This window comes from Ctenopharyngodon idella, chromosome 1 (genome assembly GCF_019924925.1).
Source record: "Ctenopharyngodon idella isolate HZGC_01 chromosome 1, HZGC01, whole genome shotgun sequence".
NCBI classification, from domain to species: domain Eukaryota; kingdom Metazoa; phylum Chordata; class Actinopteri; order Cypriniformes; family Xenocyprididae; genus Ctenopharyngodon; species Ctenopharyngodon idella.
The window spans coordinates 20730779-20749253 of NC_067220.1; the positions used below are offsets into that span (position 1 = coordinate 20730779).

The following is an 18475-nucleotide window of genomic DNA, read 5'->3' on the forward strand; positions in this document are numbered from 1 at the left end:
TTAGCCATGGTTGTCTTCCATTATGTAAGCCTGTGAAATGAATAGATGACTGCTTCTTTCATTGGTCCATATTTATTTAAGAAATCAGTTTTCTGCAATCATTGTACATGAGCATTACAAACCTGTACAGTAAGAGATGATTTTATAAAAGCTACAACTGTGACTACAATAACTAATACACAGTGAAGGTCCAAAAATATATATCAAAAGATTAATAAATGATTAACTGGGTGACACAAACAGCTATTTGCCAGTAGTATCACATGCCAATTTTAAGGAAAATGTTTTACACCGTTTTTCATGTCCCACATGGTGTCCCACGTGTTGCTTCTCTCAAACATCGCTCTCAAATAGGTACGTAATTTCGCCACTAAAATCCATAACACTGAGAATCGTAAACAATAATAAACTACTAAACAGCAGTGGAACGTTGAAATTCTTTAACACCAGTTTTGTACAGTTAATATATATAGTGTTTAAACATTTTTGCAAAATGGCACAGACATCACAACATTCTAAAAAAATTCTAAGAATCGTGATTTAAAAAAAAACTAAGACATGGATGATAAAGTGTTTAAAACATTAAATCACTGCATTTTTGCCAGCGGCCATGAGAGATAAAACTCTCTTTTAGTCTTAAAAACAACATTCTGAACACAGTTCAACACACACACAGAGCACATGCATTTTTACAAACAGAGGAGTCCGTAGTTTTCCAGGAACGGTCACAAATTACTTTGGTTTTCTCAGCAAAAGACTTTAATCAGTGTAAAGTGCACATGCATGTGTGTGTGAGTCTGTGTCTTATGCTTTGGCTTTCTTGATGGGTGGTTCACTGATTCGTGGAACTCCTCCAGATGGTGTGAAGGGGATTCGGGTCGTTACCTTCTTTCCAATGGTCTCGATCTATGCAAAACACACGACATTATTACAAATACTAATACAAGGCTATCTAAGAAATGTACATTAACAAATGCAAAAATAATACCATTTCGATGTCCACAAATCAATTTCAATAGTACATTGAGTTTAATTTGTTGACATACAACTCATGTTTGATGCGACAGTTTCATCCTTACATCTTTACGTCAGTGACTAAATATGATGATCCCCTTTTAATTCTTCTGTGCTCTAGTGGTCTGGTGGGTGAATTTTTGCTTAGCGTGCCAGAGGTTCAGGGTTCTAATCTGTCCTGTGTATATATTTTTTCTCATTTAAACCAAAAGATAATCATTAGTGATTGTATATTAAGAGTGATTTTTGTTTTGTGATTTCTCCAGAATGAATTGAAAGTGTCCAGAACAGCATTAAAAGCAGTAGAAGCACTTGTTTGTCTGAAGACTGTGCATAAGCACCAACAGAACACTGTTGCCTTTCACCACTGATAACAGCAGCAACAAGCACTCATCATGATTTAAAAAAGCAACACTTTCAGAGCCAGATCGGCTCTTAATTAACACAAATGAACGAAATTAATAATCTGCTAGTCATCTGCTTTCTTTGTATTAGATACATGCATGCTGAGAGATGTTTCGAAAAGTGGTGGGGACAATATCGGCCCAGGCAAAAAGTGGTAAATACCCATAAACATGTTAAGTGCACAAATAACTACTGACCTGAAAGCCAAAGTTCTGTAGTTGGGGGTGCAGATGGTCCAGGACTCGTCGTCCATCAAAGATAAATGCCGGTTTCAGCATCTTGTGATATATTTTCTCGTAATCCAGATCCTAAAAACAAACACATGTAATACTTAACCATACATTAAATAAGTACCACAATGTACCATGGAATACTTTTTGGCCATACCATGGTATTTTTAAGTACCTTGTAGTACCATGTGTTCCATTAAACAGTATATATGAAAATGGTAATCATACACTGGTGTTTATCAAAGTACCACGACAGGGCTCAACAGTAAGGAGTTTTTTTGCCAATGTTTTCACTGGAACCAACAAAAAAATATAAATTTTTATGAATTTAAATGTATAATTTAAACACTTATTTAAATTTACACTTAATATTATATTTACATTTTTAACTTTGTATTTATTCTAAAATTATTTAAAAAACATAAATTAGTATTATAAAAGTTTACATTTCTAAACATAAATATATAAACCAAACATTTATTAATTTGCATTTATAAAGTTTACATTTAAATTTCTAATTTCGTATCTAAAATTATAATTTAAAAACATAATTTAGTATTATAAATGTTACATTTATACATTAACATGTAAATCAAACTGAATTATAGGGCATCACCGCCCTAAATTATATATAGTTTTATTATTTCTAAGGAGTAAATACAATGTTCATTTTAACAGCACAAAATGATCACACATGAACGGCACAGTTTTGGAATGATTTAGATGACATGGGGTGGAGAGTGATGTAACTGTTCCTAAAAAAGTTTTTTTTTCCCTGTTATATTTAAGAAGGGGTCATAGTCAGGTTTTTTTTCATTTTAAACCACAAAACAAACAATACAGGTTTTGTCCCATTTCGATGTCATGGAGTGGAGAGTGATGTCAAAGCTCACAAATTATATTTGTTTTATCTGCTGAAGGAAAATAATTACAGTGTTTGTTTTAACGTCACAAACCAAATTTTTTTCACAAAAATTTGGAGCGATTTAAACAACATAGGGTAGAGAGTGCTGCACATAAGAGTGTGTTTTTTGTGTGTGTGTGCCATTTACCTTAAACATGTCCCACTCCGTGCAGATGACCAGGGCGTGTGCATTTTCACACGCCTTGTAGGGGTCTGATGTCACTGTTACAAGATCAGATACTGCAGACAGAATGAAAGCCATGCCAAATTAGACAGAAACACACAGACACAAACTTTGTCCTGCATTCCTAGACACGTGTTTCTGCTCTACATGAGATTCAGCATGACAAGTCTTTCTCTCCTATCATTCAAATGACCTAAAGCACAGTTTTATCTGCTCAACACACATACCTCTTTCTGGGTTGTCTCCAGAGATGCTGGGTTGAGACAAGTCCTGGATTATCTGCTCCTTCAGCACTTTAGGGTCATAAATATGCAGCTTGGCTCCTTCGTCCATCAGATACTTAGAGATGTAGATACTAGACGACTCTCTGAAACACACATACACACAGGATGGACTTACAACACAAGATTCTCATTTACAGACCAATTATGATTCCATGGAAAAAGGCTCTTTTTGAATAAATATAAGCAAACTAGTAGAGAACAGTAGCAGAAAATGCACTGCAAGTCATTTTGGGTAAAGGTATCTGTCAAATACATAAAGTAAATATAAATTTGCAGTTATTTTTTTCAGTCAGTTTAATGAAGCTATTATAATATATCACAGTGGTGTCCAATAGACAGAGTGAATAAAAAAATCTTATTGTGAAATCTCACTCAATTGTTGGGGTTATATTGTTTGAGAAAAAAAACAAACCAGTTAATTTTGAGTAACTTACATTCAGAAAAAAAAAATCACCATTTAATTTGCCTATTTTTGAGCTACCTAAGAAAATACTTCCAAACAGAATAACTAACTGCAGTGCACCTCTGAGAAACACAAATTAGATACAAATTAAAAATATGTTTTCCTCCTAAATTAATCATTGTATTTTTTAAGAATTGACTGAGTGAATAATTCAATGACTCACTTATAAAGTCAGTCATTTGTCACAACCTACTGGCGTATCGATGTAACTTGCAGAAAGTCACTGAAAAATCCCTACCACTAATGCACAGGCTAACAGTCTGTCTGGAACGTTGCAAACAAAGACAAACAGAGTGACAAAAACAGTGAAAAAGACAAAGTGGTGTTGGACTGAACATCAAATTCATTGCTGGAACTAACTGTTATGTAATAAACATTTAGGATTCTAATTCAGTAAATACAAAAGTAATTTTTTTGACATCAACTCAAACAAAAAGTCAGATTTCCTTCCTTGAGTTGATGCTGTATGGATCAAACGTAACATGATCACCAGGCTTTGCATAAACTTGTGGCGTTCATATCACCGTAATCGCTGCTGCCATTAGGAAAAGGTGGACATATCAAATACTAAAACATTTTACTTCATAAAAAAAAAAAAAAAAAAATAGAAAAACAGATTTTTTTGGAAATAGACTTTTGGACAGCATGACACATGCAGAGTCATGACTTGTTCTCATTGACTCTAGATAAAGGTCATGGGTGGGATGGGCATGTTTAAAATGTGCTGTAGTGTTTTAAGTGTGCAGGTTTTTAAATAGGAGGTAGTTCAAACCGAAAAAAAAACTTCATTACCCAATTAAAGTTGATGATTAACTCATGCTCTGACATTTTACGGTCTGTATGTTTTGTAGGTAAAAGAGAAAGACACAGCTTTTGAATTGTCACATATAAATATGTGATAAAGCTGTCACAAATAAAAATTACTGGCTCAAAGTGTCCCTGTACGTACCTGGTGTCTCCCGTGTCCTTTTTGAAGGAGAAACCTAACAAGGCAATTTTCTTCCCTGTAACTGTGTTAAACAGGCAGTCAATGATCCGACAGGCAAATCTCTTTCTCTGATATTCGTTCATGTCTATCACCTGCACATACAGAAATACAAAGTAAAAGATTAGACAAAAACAAAATAATTTTTAGATACCAAAGTGTTAGTATAGTTACTATATGAAAGTTCATCTGAACGTACACTACACATCAACAGTTTGAGGATGGTAAGATTTTTAAATGCTTTTTAAAGAAGTCTCTTAAACAAGGTTGAAACAGATTTACTTGATTCTTTGATAAATAAAAAGTTCAGAAGTACATCATTTATTTGAAATAGAAATCTTTTGTAACATTATAAATACCTATACTGTCACTGTTTGATCAATTTAATGTATCCTTGCTGAATAAGAGTAAAAATTTCCTTAAAAATAATAATCTTACTGACCCCAAACATTTGAATGGTAGTGCAAGTCGGTATTCGCTAAAAAAAAAAAATTATCCCCATAGCACAGTTCTCATATTTCATGTGCACCTACACATATTCAAACTTACTGTTTGTTCATGTAACAACCAACGATGTTTGGTACCATTTGATGACTTTGGTGAAGTTAAAGCTGCCTTGATGCATCTTTACATTGAACAAACCCAACATATGCCACCAAGACTTATTAAATAAGTATTCAAATTGAAGTTTACCTGTTGCCAGTATGAAGCAACCTCTGGGAGATTCAGTGCCTCACACAGATACACCAAATTTAGCACATCCTTCTGAAAACAACTTCCTCCAAAACCTGATATAGACACATTATACGTATTGAGGCAGTTGAAGCAAAACTCTTAAATCTCATTCTATTTTATCACTTTGAACACTTTTACAAAGCAAAATAGTACCAATAATGTGGGATTAAGATGGGGTAAAAACAATCGCACTGACCCACGCTGGCTTTGAGGAACTTGCTCCCAATGCGCTGATCCATGCCGATGGCTCTGGCCACCTCCTCAACATCAGCGCCAGTGGATTCACACAGGGCAGAGATGGAGTTTATACTACTGATGCGCTGAGCCAGGAATGCATTTGCTGCCTAAAACATGCATATGTTTTTATACATCACAAAATATAAATTGAATGAATTTTACATATCAAATCAAAGACTTACAAATTTAACTCATTCTTATCTTTAAGGGTGTGTTCACACTTGGCAGGTTTGGTTTTATTAAAAGGAACTCTGGTGTGATTTCTCTGTTTATTTGAACAAGTGTGAACGCTGTGTGAACAAGTTTAAACAATGGTTTGAACCCTTTTCAGGGGTCTCGGTCAACTTGTTTGATGCGCACCCCAGTTCAAACATATTCACACAGCATTCACACTTGTTCGAATGTACTGCACTAATTCATACATCGCTTCTAAATAAACTCTCACCTTTCTCGTCATAGTCACGATTTTGTCCATTACAGTGCGATACTGTGTGTGTCTCCTTGCAGCAGATCTTTGTTTGTGTAACGGAGGAATTCCTGGTGCCATTTTGACTTCTTTACACATTTTCTAAGTTCTCAGCTGGTAAAAATACCTTTGTGTGTACGCACATACTGTACAACAAGAACATTTAGTGGAGCACACAGCATTGTTTTTGATGTTCCACCACAAAATATACATCATAAAAGCATATATATTTTTTTTTGTATCTTTAGGTTCTGTGAATGTGAATGCCAAGCGAACCAGGACTAAATGTATCATTGTCTTTTTTGGTCCAGACCAAAAGAACCAAGAGAACCGAACTACAAGTGTGAACACACCATAATTATACATCTTACATTTACATACCAGTTTGGACAGTTCAGAGGACCAGGTGTTGGTGGTGATTATGCGTGATTTGGGGACCCAGTGCTCATAAACTGCACAAAGAGCACTAATAGCCCTTTGACCCTCTGGAGTCTCATCTCCACCAATCAGGACACGATCTGGGTCCTTCAGGTCCTTCACTGCAGTACCCTCTGCAAGGAACTCTGGGTTAGAGAGAACCTGTAATCAAAGGTGGGAAAAATGCTGTTCATTAACACAGCAGAACAGAACGAACTGTGAAAAATTCCCAAAGGTCCACAAATCCAGTTGTTTTATAAGTTCATTTGCGAGAGGCAAAAACTTTGTAGGAAATATTTTACAACACAATGTAAAAGTAATTTGTGTGCATACACAAAATGTATTTACAGCATAAATTAGATACAATTAGTAATATCCAGGATTCTTTGATGAACAGAAGGCTTAACAGCATGTATTTGAAATATAAATTTCTATAACAAAGTAAAGGTCTTTACTGTCATTTTTAATCACTTTAATGTGAATGATTACAATAAATAATTGAAATTTATCACACTGCAAAAAAAAGCAAAAAGGTGATTTAAAAAATGTGAATGGTGAAAAAGTTGCAGCACCTAAAACACATATATTTATATACCTTTTAACCTAAAATTTTGATATTAAAAAAAGCTCATGGACATGTTATTTGTCACCTTCCCCTTATATCAGCACAGGAATATTTAGACGTTCACACAAACACACCTGTAAGTTGAGGCTGGGTTTGGTGTTTGCATCAAATATCCTGCGGATGCTCTCAGCTGCACGGACCGGCACTGTGCTCTTCTCCGTAACAATTTTATACCCATCCGACACCTCCACTATGCGCCGTGCACATGCCTCAATAAACTTCAGGTCAGCAGCACGGCCTTTGCCCATACCGTACGTCTTAGTTGGGGTGTTTACCTAAAGAGAGAGAAAGATATTATGGTTGCTGTACAGACCTATATGCATAACCACATTAAAATAGTTTGTTGCACTCACAGAAATAAAGACCAGATCAGCATCTTTAATGGCAGAGTCGATATCCGTGGAGAAGAAGAGGTTCTTCCCACGACAAGACAACACCACTTCATTCAGGCCCGGCTACAACAGAAAGAAAAAGAGACATTTCAGGACTCATGCAACAAAGATTTCTCATTAAAAAAAAAAAATAAATAAATAAATAAAAAACACTTAAAGGGATAGTTCACCCAAAAATGAAATTTCTGTCATCACTTACTAACCATCAAGTTGCTCCAAACCTGTATGAATTTATTCCTTCTGCTGAGCACAAAAGAAGGTATTTTGTAGAATATGGGTAACCAAACATCAGGTTTGGATTCACACTGGTTTGGAACAACTTGAGTAAATGATGACAGTTCTCATTTTTGGGTGAACTATCCTTTTACACTAATATTTGTAATTAGCTAAAGCATTTGTAAGTATTTCTTTACATTTTTAAACCCATTTACAAAAATGTAATATTTAATTACTTAGGGGTAAAAATATTTTAATGAGGAAAATATATTTGTGTGCACCTTTAACTTGGATATAGTCAGTGTCCTGGTAGCTGGGGACACTTGGCTCGCTTTTTATTTTATTTTATACATATTTTAGTATTCATCATAAATTAGGTACCATTCGAAAGCTTAAACACTCAAAATTCATCCTGTGAAAACCATCTAGAAATTGGACATTACCTTACCATGGAAACAGTACTTTAAATCCTTTTACCGGGCTCAATTTTGGTGATATTAACTTCAAATTTGGGACTCAACTTGGTTAGACATGTGGCTTTGATTTTCTAGCAATTTTAGAGAAAATTATTTCGTAATTTTGTATTAAATCAAAAAACCTTTAGTTCTGTGCTACTGTGTTTACGGTAAAACTTTTTTACACTTTCTTTTTTTTTTTTTTGCTTTCAAAAAAGGCCGTCTTCTTCTTCAAAAAAAAAAACAAATAGACCAAGCTTAGGTCTGTATTACAAGGCATTACAAGCATTTAAGTTCAGATCTATGACCACAAAGGGAGTGACAGTAAACATATTAACCCTATTATTCCTATTATGTTGTTACCTCATAGATGGGCAGGGTATCAGAGTTCCAGGCTTTGATCCGGGATTCATTAACATCCACCACTGTTACAGTGATCTCAGGACACATGCTGGCAATGACACTACATGTCGGACCACCAACATACCCAGCACCTATACAGCAAATCTTTTTAATCTGAAACATCTGAGAAGAGAGAAAGATGGAATCAAGGTGACAGTTTATGGCCATAAACGACAGATTGTATGACAATTATGAATGGCCTCTTATTAACCAGCAGAATACAATTCATCCTCTTCAGCAGGGATCCAGAGGCTCATGCGGTGGTCAGTATCATATTACTAACCCCTAGGGGCATTAAAGGGATAGTTCACCCAAAAATGAAAATTCTGTCATCATTTACTCCCCCATAAGTTGATCCAAACCTGTATAAATTTCTTTGTTCTGCTGTACACAAAGGAAGATATTTGAAAGAATGTTTGTAACCAAGTATATCTCGCCCCTCACTGACTACCATAGTAGGGGGAAAAAATACTATGGTAGTCAAATGGGGGGCAAGATCTGCTTGATTATAAACATTCTTCAAAATATCTTTCTTTGTCTACAGCAGAACAAAGGCATTTATACAGGTTTGCAACAACTTGAGGGAGAGTAAATGATGACAGAATTTTCATTTTTGGGTGAACCTTTAAGTAGTGATGAGAAGTCCGGCTCCTTTGCGACATTCGGTTCTTTCGAGCAGTTCGTCCCAAAATCCGATTCAGCGATACTTCTATATAGTATGTAATATATATTCAGCAATCTCTTGATAAATGTAATTAAATGAATCCCAATCCTAAAAATCTACTTTTGTCTCGTTTGTTTGTTACATTTGAAATAAATATTTAAAAAATGTTAAATTAATTTAAAAATTAATTATAAAATACATTTGAATATTTAAAATTTAAATAAATTATAATTCACCCCATCAGTCCAATCCTTAATTCAGAAATTCTCTGTTCAGCGGGCTGTTGACTCGACAATCGCTCAGACTGATTCAACCCGATTCGCGAATAAATCGTTCACTGCTATTTAGCGAAACGGAAGAAGAATCGACTCAAAAAGAATGAACCGTTAATGTAATTAACTAATAAAAGAACCAGAAGTTGAACTTTAAAGATAGATAAAAGTCAACGCAATTATTATTATTATTAAAGTCGTTGTTGTTTTGCAAAAAGTTTTATAAATGTTGCCTGTCGACGCTTTTAACATTGTTAAATGTAATGAAATGTATTTATTATTTGACTGCTTATGTTCTCATAATGAATACATGATTATTTAACTCTTTTATAACTGATCTGTTCAATCATTTAAGTTATAGATTTAACGTATAGAATTTGATCAGTTCAGATTCTGTATTATAGCTTCAATCACAAAAACACAATTCTAAATTCAATGATTTTAGTGAGATTCACTTTGAAATCTTTTTAAAATAAATAAATAAATAGCTATAATACAGACTTACCTTGTCTCACAGTGAAGTTCTTCAGTTAAAACACTCCTCTGTGTGACTCAGGGCAGTATGCAGGTAACGTTAAGACTCCTCCGTCTGAGGTGCCTTGTTCCCGAATGAATAAAACTACTATATCCTTGATACATAAACTCACGAAGAACACACACACACACATACACACATTTACTCATACACACACACACCCACCGGGAGGAGGATAGCAACGTAAACACTTCAGAGAGGGGAGGGCATGGGCGTCTGCTTCCGGGGCATTACGTCTTTTCAAACTAAGAGCCTCATTAACTTGAGCAAGCGAAAACTAAATTTTAGTTTGCCTGTGATTTAAAACGAACAAATTAACGGTCATAGACCGAAACAGTTTTTTTTTTAAATATTTAAATCTAATTTGACAAGCTCCTCAATATAAATATGGCAAAAGCGAATACTGGCACTTGTCATTTGACATGCATATAATTACATACGTGTGGATAACGGAGACGTTCAGAAGCAGCCAATCAGTGACTGGAAGGTCTCGGTGACGACGTAATTTCAAAGGAAAGCATTAGTGTTTTTTGACGCAGAAATTACTCTTGAGAGTAGTCATACTAACAAGTTCTAACTAGAAATGTATAAAAGACACTAACCACCACCAATAAATAGTTCCATACCCACATTAAAAGAAAGACAAATCGTGATGTTATTGTTCATATTTATTTTAAGTAACCAAAAGTGCATAGATCAAGCCCTTTCACACAGAGCAGTTTCATTGGAACAGTGTATGTAGACAGAATTCAATTTACATGCCCTAAAATCCACACCACCACCTTAACTGAACCTACAAGAAATCATTAGTCCGTCCAATTAAGCAAATTGACTTTTGTGTCATTAAGACATTCTAACATTTTCACAGAACTGAAGAGACAGGAAAGTTTCTCAGTAAGTTACACCACAATTGAAATGGAGCAGATTAACATCCTATCTTTGGTGTTTTTCTGGAGCTTTGCTTTCTGTACACATGTAAAGTTGCCAAAACCAAAGTGCTACAGTTGGTAGATTTACCTTTAAGCTTAAAAGGGAATTTTGCTCTTAACAAATATAACCAAAAGTCCACAGTAACCCATTTAAATCTTATTTTGAAAGATAAAATTGTTTTTAGATTTTCATCACTGAAATTTGGCAGATTCCCCATACCATTTGAATAACTGTTCTAGTAAGTATAGCTACATAATGATTCCTGAGCAAACTCAACAAAACTCTATTCAGAATGGCATTTAACTGTCTATACTAGCAGTTGCACTAATGATTTTTATACATGAAGGATACATAGACTCATAGTCATCAGGGTGGAGAGGTCTGCTTTAGATCAGCTCTCTCTTTGTGGTCAACAGACCTCAGACCATGACAACATTCACACAGCCATGACTACAGTAATAAGAGCCAAGTAAATACTGGAATACGCCCTTTTTATAATTTTCTCTTGCACAAAATTTTGACTTTTAAGAAGCGGTCTTGGTCAGCCCCAAATGTGTGAATCATTTTAAGTACGTCAGTATTCAGAATGACCCAATGCAGAGTCAAGGCTCACGCTCCTACATGGACCTATGACATCATGTCTGTGAAGTCATCATAGCTTTGGAATGTATAAGCTACCAAAGGACACAAGAAATATTATCCTCTCCACCTCAGTCTACTCGAAAATAACCCAAATCTCTTGACAACACTCGATAACTAGGTAACCTTTACTCTAGATTGCAATTTATATTTAGGCTGATCTAGGGTAAGTGTCATTATATATGCCTATATGTCATTTAAACAACTTGCTAAATACCTAATAATGCTTTATAATAAAAATAGAAGAAGTAAGAAATTGAAGACTGAGCTATATAAACCTGGAAATCATCAAACTCTAACAATTCAGCATCTTCACCAACTTTCTTTTTTTTGCTTCCTCTTTTGAAAAGCAACTCACATTATAGAAACACCTTGTTATCCAAGTATCGGTGTAGATCACCCTCTCGATATTGGTCTAAAGAATTTGGAATCAGAAATACTGACAGAGATGATTAAGGAAAGTAATAAGTTATACTGGTCACAGTAGCTGATCAGGTGGAAGCTGGATTAAAAGATCAAATCTTTTGTGCAGGGTTAAACCTCTAGTCCACTGGAGGTGCTGGTGGCTCTCTGCCATGATTCTAAAAAAGAAGAAAAAAATCCATTCAGTGACAACTAGAATTACAATTCAAAGAAAATTACAATTGATGTAAATTGACAGTATTAATCAAGTGATTCAAAGTTAAAGCAGCCCATAATACACATTAGATGGTTAAAACCTATTAAGGATGTATACTTTGCTACACTTTCTGATAACCGTTATTATGTGGAAGTCATCAACTTGTGAGAAATGCTGTTATGCAAGAAAAAGTGAGGGTATGCTACAGATTGAAATACAGAAGTGCCAATACTGCGTACCGGCCCACTTCGAGGGAGTTTGTCTGACATGACTTACGCCATGAGGACTGGAGGGCTTGCTGCTGGTTGAAGGGCCCCTCAAGCTGGCTGGGCGGAACAGAAAGAGCACGAGAGCTAGAACTATCCATCCCATAATAATCATGGGCAGAGTGATGTCCCCTTCTACTGAGGAGTTGGGGCCTGGCACTGCGTACACACAAAACTCAATTTAAAATAATAACACACAGCATATGTGGTATGTGTGACTTGCCTTTTTTTTTTTTTTTTTTTTTTTAATGGACAGACTTACTCTCCTGAAGGCACTCTGTGTCTGTACAGTAGGACTGGGACTGTCTCAGCTTGGGAAAGAATCACAAAGACAATATTTTATCATACAGGCTAAACAAAAACTATATGGATGAAATTACAACATTGTGTGTGGATGCGGGATTCTGCCTTGAAAGCAATTTTAGGACAAAAGCTGATGCTTCTATGTTACATTAATTCACAAAACATTAATTGAAATTGAATTTGACCTGATTGAAACAATCAATGTGGGTATTCCTCTACAAACAGTTGAATCAAGTGTTATTTATTTTCTTGGCTGAACTAAAGAATCACTAGCGCCCTCTAGTGGTCATTCATTCAGACTACAACAGCAAAATTAATAGACACATAGCAACATTTTAAAAAGATAGGTATTTTCTATGATCTTTTTCTAAAATGTATTTTTAATAAATACAAGAAATTGCCTAGATGAGGTTGGTCCTGAATCTGAAGTTCCTTCTGTTATTGCATTGGCAACTACAGCTCTCGAAAACTACAAATCGGTCTGGAACATAGAGGCCCTGTCAGATTGGGATACATCCAAATGAAAATTAAACTAAATGGCTTTCTACACCATTACAAAACAAACATTTTTGGCAATGATTAATAACTATCATAGCTTTATTTGCCACTGTCAAATTCATTCACTTACAACTATTTCTCTCTATTATAAAAAATTCCTGACATTACTATTGTACAGCTATAGAATCCAAAGAACAACACACAGTAATGTTATGTGGAAGACTTTTATATGCCTAAAACTATGTAACGGAAAAAATTTATTAAAATTTAAAACAACTGTTTTCTATATGTGTGTATGTATATATATATATATATATATATATATATATATATATATATATATATATATATATATATATATATATATAAATAAATAAAATTTATTTCTATGATAGCACAGCTGAGTTTTCAGCATCATTACTGCAGTCTTTAGTGTCACAATGAAACTTCAGAAATCATTCTAATATGCTGATTTGGTGCTAATTACCAATTATTATTGGTACTCAATTACTAATAATGATTTTTATTATCAATGATGAAAACAGTGTTTGCTGCTTAATATTTCTGAGGAAAATGTGATTTATTTTCTGGATTCTTTGATGAATAGAAAGCTCAAAAGAACATCTTTTCAGCACCACTTTTGATTAATTTACTGTATCCTTGCTGAATAAAAGCAAGTAAAGTTTCTTTTTCTTTTCTTTTTTTTTTTAAAACCTTACTTCAAACTTTTGTATGGTAGTGTATCACGATTTCCACAAAAATATTAAGCAGCAACCGTTTTCAACATTGATAATAATAAGAAATGTGTCAAATCGGCATATTAGAATGATTTCTGAAGGACCATGTGACACTGAAGACTGGAGTGATGATGCTGAAAAATGCAGCTTTGCCATCACAGGAATAACTTACATCTTAAAATATATTAAAATAGAAAACAGTAAATTTTATTAATATTTCACAATATTACTGTTTTTTTGTTGTTGTTGTTGTTGTTGTCAGTTTCATCAAATAAATGCAGCCTTGGTGAACATAAGAGACGCCTTTCAAAAGCATTTAAAAAAAAAAAAAAAAAAATCATAATTATGCCAAACTCTTGACCAGTAGTGTATCTTTTTGTACCAAGAAAAGAACAGAAATCCAATATAAGGACAGGGTCCATCTAAATCCCAGTTGTTCACTTTTCTTTCATACAGATCAATGGATCAATAAGCTTATATAAATTCATCTGATTAATTTCTAATAGTAGATCCAGAGTAGGCAAACAAGTTAAGCATGTATTGATTTGTTAATATTATGGTCTATTTTGTTCATAAATTAAAGAACTTGTGTTAATTTAAATGCTGATCTGGAACAGAGAAAAAGGAACAGAGATATATGAAGAACTCACCAGGTTGAGAAGTCTCCTCATGGCATGTTCATGAGAGCAGATGCACTCACAGGGGTCAAAACCTCCCTCTGCCATCCTCTCCTGAATAAGACAGAATTCACACACATTCCAGACACTAATAATAATAATAATAAATTATTTTAAACACACACAGACATGAAGCTCAAAACTGAATTAAAAAGACTTCACATGGGAAGGTCTATAGGATGTCAGCATGACTCACATTTGAATAAACACAAAGCTGTGTCAGACTGCTTTAAATATTCAAAAGACGGCAGTTAATGATCTTCTAACTAATTGTATCTTATTATATATATATATATATATATATATATATATATATATATATATATACAGGGTGCAATTTGTGAAAAAACCGGAGGGGAGGATGTTTTGAAAAGGTTTTTTTTTTTTTTTTTGTCTTTTTTTTTGTCTTTTTCCCCGTTTTGAAAATAAATCACAAACCACTGTGGAGCTATATACTAATTTTTGGCAGCTGCGTGTTACAGAAACATTTTTACAATAAATATTCTGATTTAACCTTGAGTTTTGAAGCATTAGTATTAGCTTTACTGAAGTAAATGTAGTTTACTAGTCTAGCGGGGTACGGGGGCATGCTCCCCCGAAAAAAAATGTTGATTTCCTTGGTGTAGACGTGCATTTTAAGACGTTTTAAGGCCAACAAATTGGATAACAATTGCTTTGAAACAATGTCAACAAATAGCCTATGCATGCACAGTTTTGAGGCAGCTTTAATCGCATGTTTGGTAATTTCATGACTTAATTTACAACAGAAGAACGACGGTGCATGCTCGTAGTTTCATTTGCGCTTTACTTAAGCTATAATAAAGTAATGTGCAGCGCGCGCCGCCGCATTTGCGCGTGCAATTCTTGAGTGCGCGCCGCGAGCACAGTATAACGGCTGATTGGACAGTCATGTTCATTTTTCTGAGTTTTACTGACATAGCCTGACAACATCTCGTCTGACCGCAGTTCACTGTTGTTCAAGTAAAGCTCTCTCGATCACCTATCTTTTCCACGCTCGTTTGACTTGTGCCTGGCGCTGAGGCGAAGTCGGAATGCGCGTCTGAAAAGTGTCCCGTTTGTTGTGGTCATAAAGAGACAGTTCTATATAAACGCAGCGTTTTACTTGCCGATGTTTTAAAAAATATTTTTATTTTTGGTATTTTATATGCTGGTGGTTTGTGGAGTAGCATCACCCAGGGGTAATATTTTTTTTTATCCCATATATATATATATATATATATATATATATATATATATATACATATATATACATATATATATATGATATTATATATAACATAGTTAGTCTAGAAGATCATTAACTGCAGTTGTTTCTCCTTTATTTAAACTTAAATAAAAATTGTCCAAGCACCAAATTGCTCCTAGATTTCTTTTTATTTTGTTTCACTTTCATATTGGCCCAATTTACTCCAAAAATTGGCATTTGATTACAATTAAATGTTAACATGAGTTAAAATGTGATTATGGCGTAGGCTGTGATGGGCGCTTGTCACTTGTCATGAAAATGGGTGCGTTCTCCCATTAAATTAACTTCACGCGATTAAAGAGATGGGATGTAGTGTGAGACCTGTCCTACCACTTGAATACTACAGTAAAATGGCTATATTTGGATACATTTATTATTATAATGGCCAAATACTAGATATATGTATTTGTCAGAGCAGTCGGGTCCTAGCTTAACACTATCTAGACAAACTCTCAAAACTCGACTCTTTTGTTTGGTGTGTTGTGAACGTATTCAAAGACTATAAAAATACTGAAAAGGGACTTCGACGTATTGCATTTCAAGCATTACTGAATATAAGAAACTGTAAACAAATGAAAGGAAACCCAAGTCAGGTTTCAGGGAAGAACAACACTTACTCAAAGCAATTGTTTACTATGCTTTCCACAAAATAACACGAAAACAGACGTTTGATGCAAATTTCGTGTTTTATCAGCTACGTTTTTTTAAAACTTGGTTCTGTTTCGTTGCTTCCTCTTCGATAACTTTACACTCAACCGGCTGACTCGAAGTACGGTCTATCTAAACACTAAAAATGTATAAACCACTTATAAACACAAAATGTATACCGTTGAAGTAATATATAATAAACAAAGAATAAAAAACACATTTTTTCAAAATATTCTTGCTTAAAGCAGTTTGACTTGCGCTATTATTGGAATATAAGAGTCTTCGAGGAGGATGGAGGAATATATATTCATTAAAGCAGCGTATTAATTGAATCTGCAGACAGCATTTAAAAAGAATAATACAACATAAAATAAAAAAAAAGTTAACCCCAATGGAAAACAAATAAGATTTTGGTAAACAGATGTCTTACCAATGACTTCGACAACTCACTCGAAGAGATTTAAAAACATTCGCTTCAAACCAGGAGGACCGATATGTGAATACTGACCCCTGCGAGTCTCCGGTCGCACAGGCTAAATCCAGTGCAAATGCTCACTTGTGTACACTGGTGTTTGGCAATGGGCCGCAGCTCCGGCTGATGTTCCGTCTGTGTTTTGATAAGGATCAGGGAAGCAAAATTAGGAATGTTACTATGGCGAAGGCTTGGTTCCTGGATTGTAATTTGCATCCTTGCTGGGGCGTCCAATTGCGTAACCTAATTAATATTCATTAGGTAAGTCTTCGTCGTTTAACCACAGGCTTTAACGTCTACATTTCAGCAAATCAGCGAGGTCGACTGAGCGAACATAACACCTAGTAATTAATATTAATGAGAGAGGCCTTTACTATAGTAGGATTCGTACATTCGTGTGGTGGATGAGAGCCACGTCGCTACATGACGTATAATGTCGCAGATTTTGGTGAACACTGAAATACCGTTGCTTTTCTCACCGTTCGCAGAGCGCATCATTTTTTAATTGGTTATCGACATTTTGCCGGCGGGGTGTAAATAATGAAATGCACAATTGCAGCGCGCATCACTGACAGTCGTGTGTGTGTGTGTGTGTGTGTGTGTGTGTGTGTGTGTGTGTGAATGAAGTATGTATGTGTGCTGTTAATCTAGGGAAATGCAAGCATCATCACAGTCACTCAGACCCAAGCTGCATTAAAAGTTGTACACATAAAGAATAGAAGAGTAATTTTGGAAAATGTTTTAAAAAACAATGCAACATAAATTAAGACTCCAGGGGAGAGACGAATTTGTTGAATAAAGTCATAACATTAAGGTTGAACCACTGTAGTCACGTTGACTATTTTAATTATGTCTTTTCTGGACCATGAATTATGGTTTGTGTTTTGAAGATGAACAAAGTTTCTTGCGGTTTTAGAACGACATGAAGGTGAGTAATTAATGACAGAAATTTCATTTTTGGATGAACTATCCCTTTAAAAATGGGTGTAATTTTCAGAGGTCTAAAGATTACATGAAAACCATACTTGAGTAAATACAAATACCTTACAGTGAAAATGACTCCATTACAAGTAACAAGTCACCAATTCTAATACGACTTGAGTAAAAGTCTTAGAGTATCTGATTTTAACAGTACTTAAGTATTTTACTCATGCTGAATGTAGGCTCAAAGATGCACTAGTCCTCAACACCTAAGAGACATGCCAGTAACAATAAGAAACAATTGATTTGTAAGATAAGAAATCATGTTTATTTTCTAAAATCAAAATAAAACCGAACACCTCAATATTGCAATAAATCAAGGTCGACACAACAGCCTCTTAAACGTCTACAAACTCTCAAATCTCAGTTAAGCTCAAGTACACAAAAAGGCCATAAGTAAACCAATATCCTTTAAAAAGGTCTTTTGTCAGTATAGTGGATAAATAAAATAATGTTAAGTACAATTAACTAGTCAAAGTCTACTTGCACTAGATGTGCTGGTTTCAGCCTCATCACCGGTTGCAGTCATGACCTCATCTCCTAAATCAAACAC

The 18475-nt window shown here is 34.7% G+C and overlaps 2 protein-coding genes and 1 long non-coding RNA gene across 3 annotated transcripts in view; all 3 read right to left on the reverse strand.

The window, feature by feature from the left end:
* Window positions 1-18475, reverse strand: part of LOC127516395 (uncharacterized) — a 32017-nt gene that overhangs the window by 3791 nt on the left and 9751 nt on the right. The gene's annotated exons all lie outside the window — the stretch shown is intronic.
* On the reverse strand, window positions 54-10110 carry ugdh (UDP-glucose 6-dehydrogenase). The gene is made up of 12 exons (XM_051900913.1): window positions 9856-10110; window positions 8376-8537; window positions 7303-7404; window positions 7024-7224; window positions 6289-6486; window positions 5401-5548; window positions 5163-5257; window positions 4434-4564; window positions 2965-3104; window positions 2702-2793; window positions 1617-1727; window positions 54-906 (listed from the first exon to the last, which is right to left on the reverse strand). Exons 2-12 carry the CDS (start codon window positions 8535-8537, stop codon window positions 805-807), a joined length of 1482 nt encoding a protein of 493 aa, XP_051756873.1. The 5' UTR covers window positions 9856-10110; the 3' UTR covers window positions 54-804.
* smim14 (small integral membrane protein 14) lies at window positions 10536-17180 on the reverse strand. Its single transcript, XM_051900970.1, has 5 exons — window positions 16978-17180; window positions 14528-14608; window positions 12602-12650; window positions 12350-12498; window positions 10536-12035 (listed from the first exon to the last, which is right to left on the reverse strand). Exons 1-5 carry the CDS (start codon window positions 17155-17157, stop codon window positions 11997-11999), a joined length of 498 nt encoding a protein of 165 aa, XP_051756930.1. The 5' UTR covers window positions 17158-17180; the 3' UTR covers window positions 10536-11996.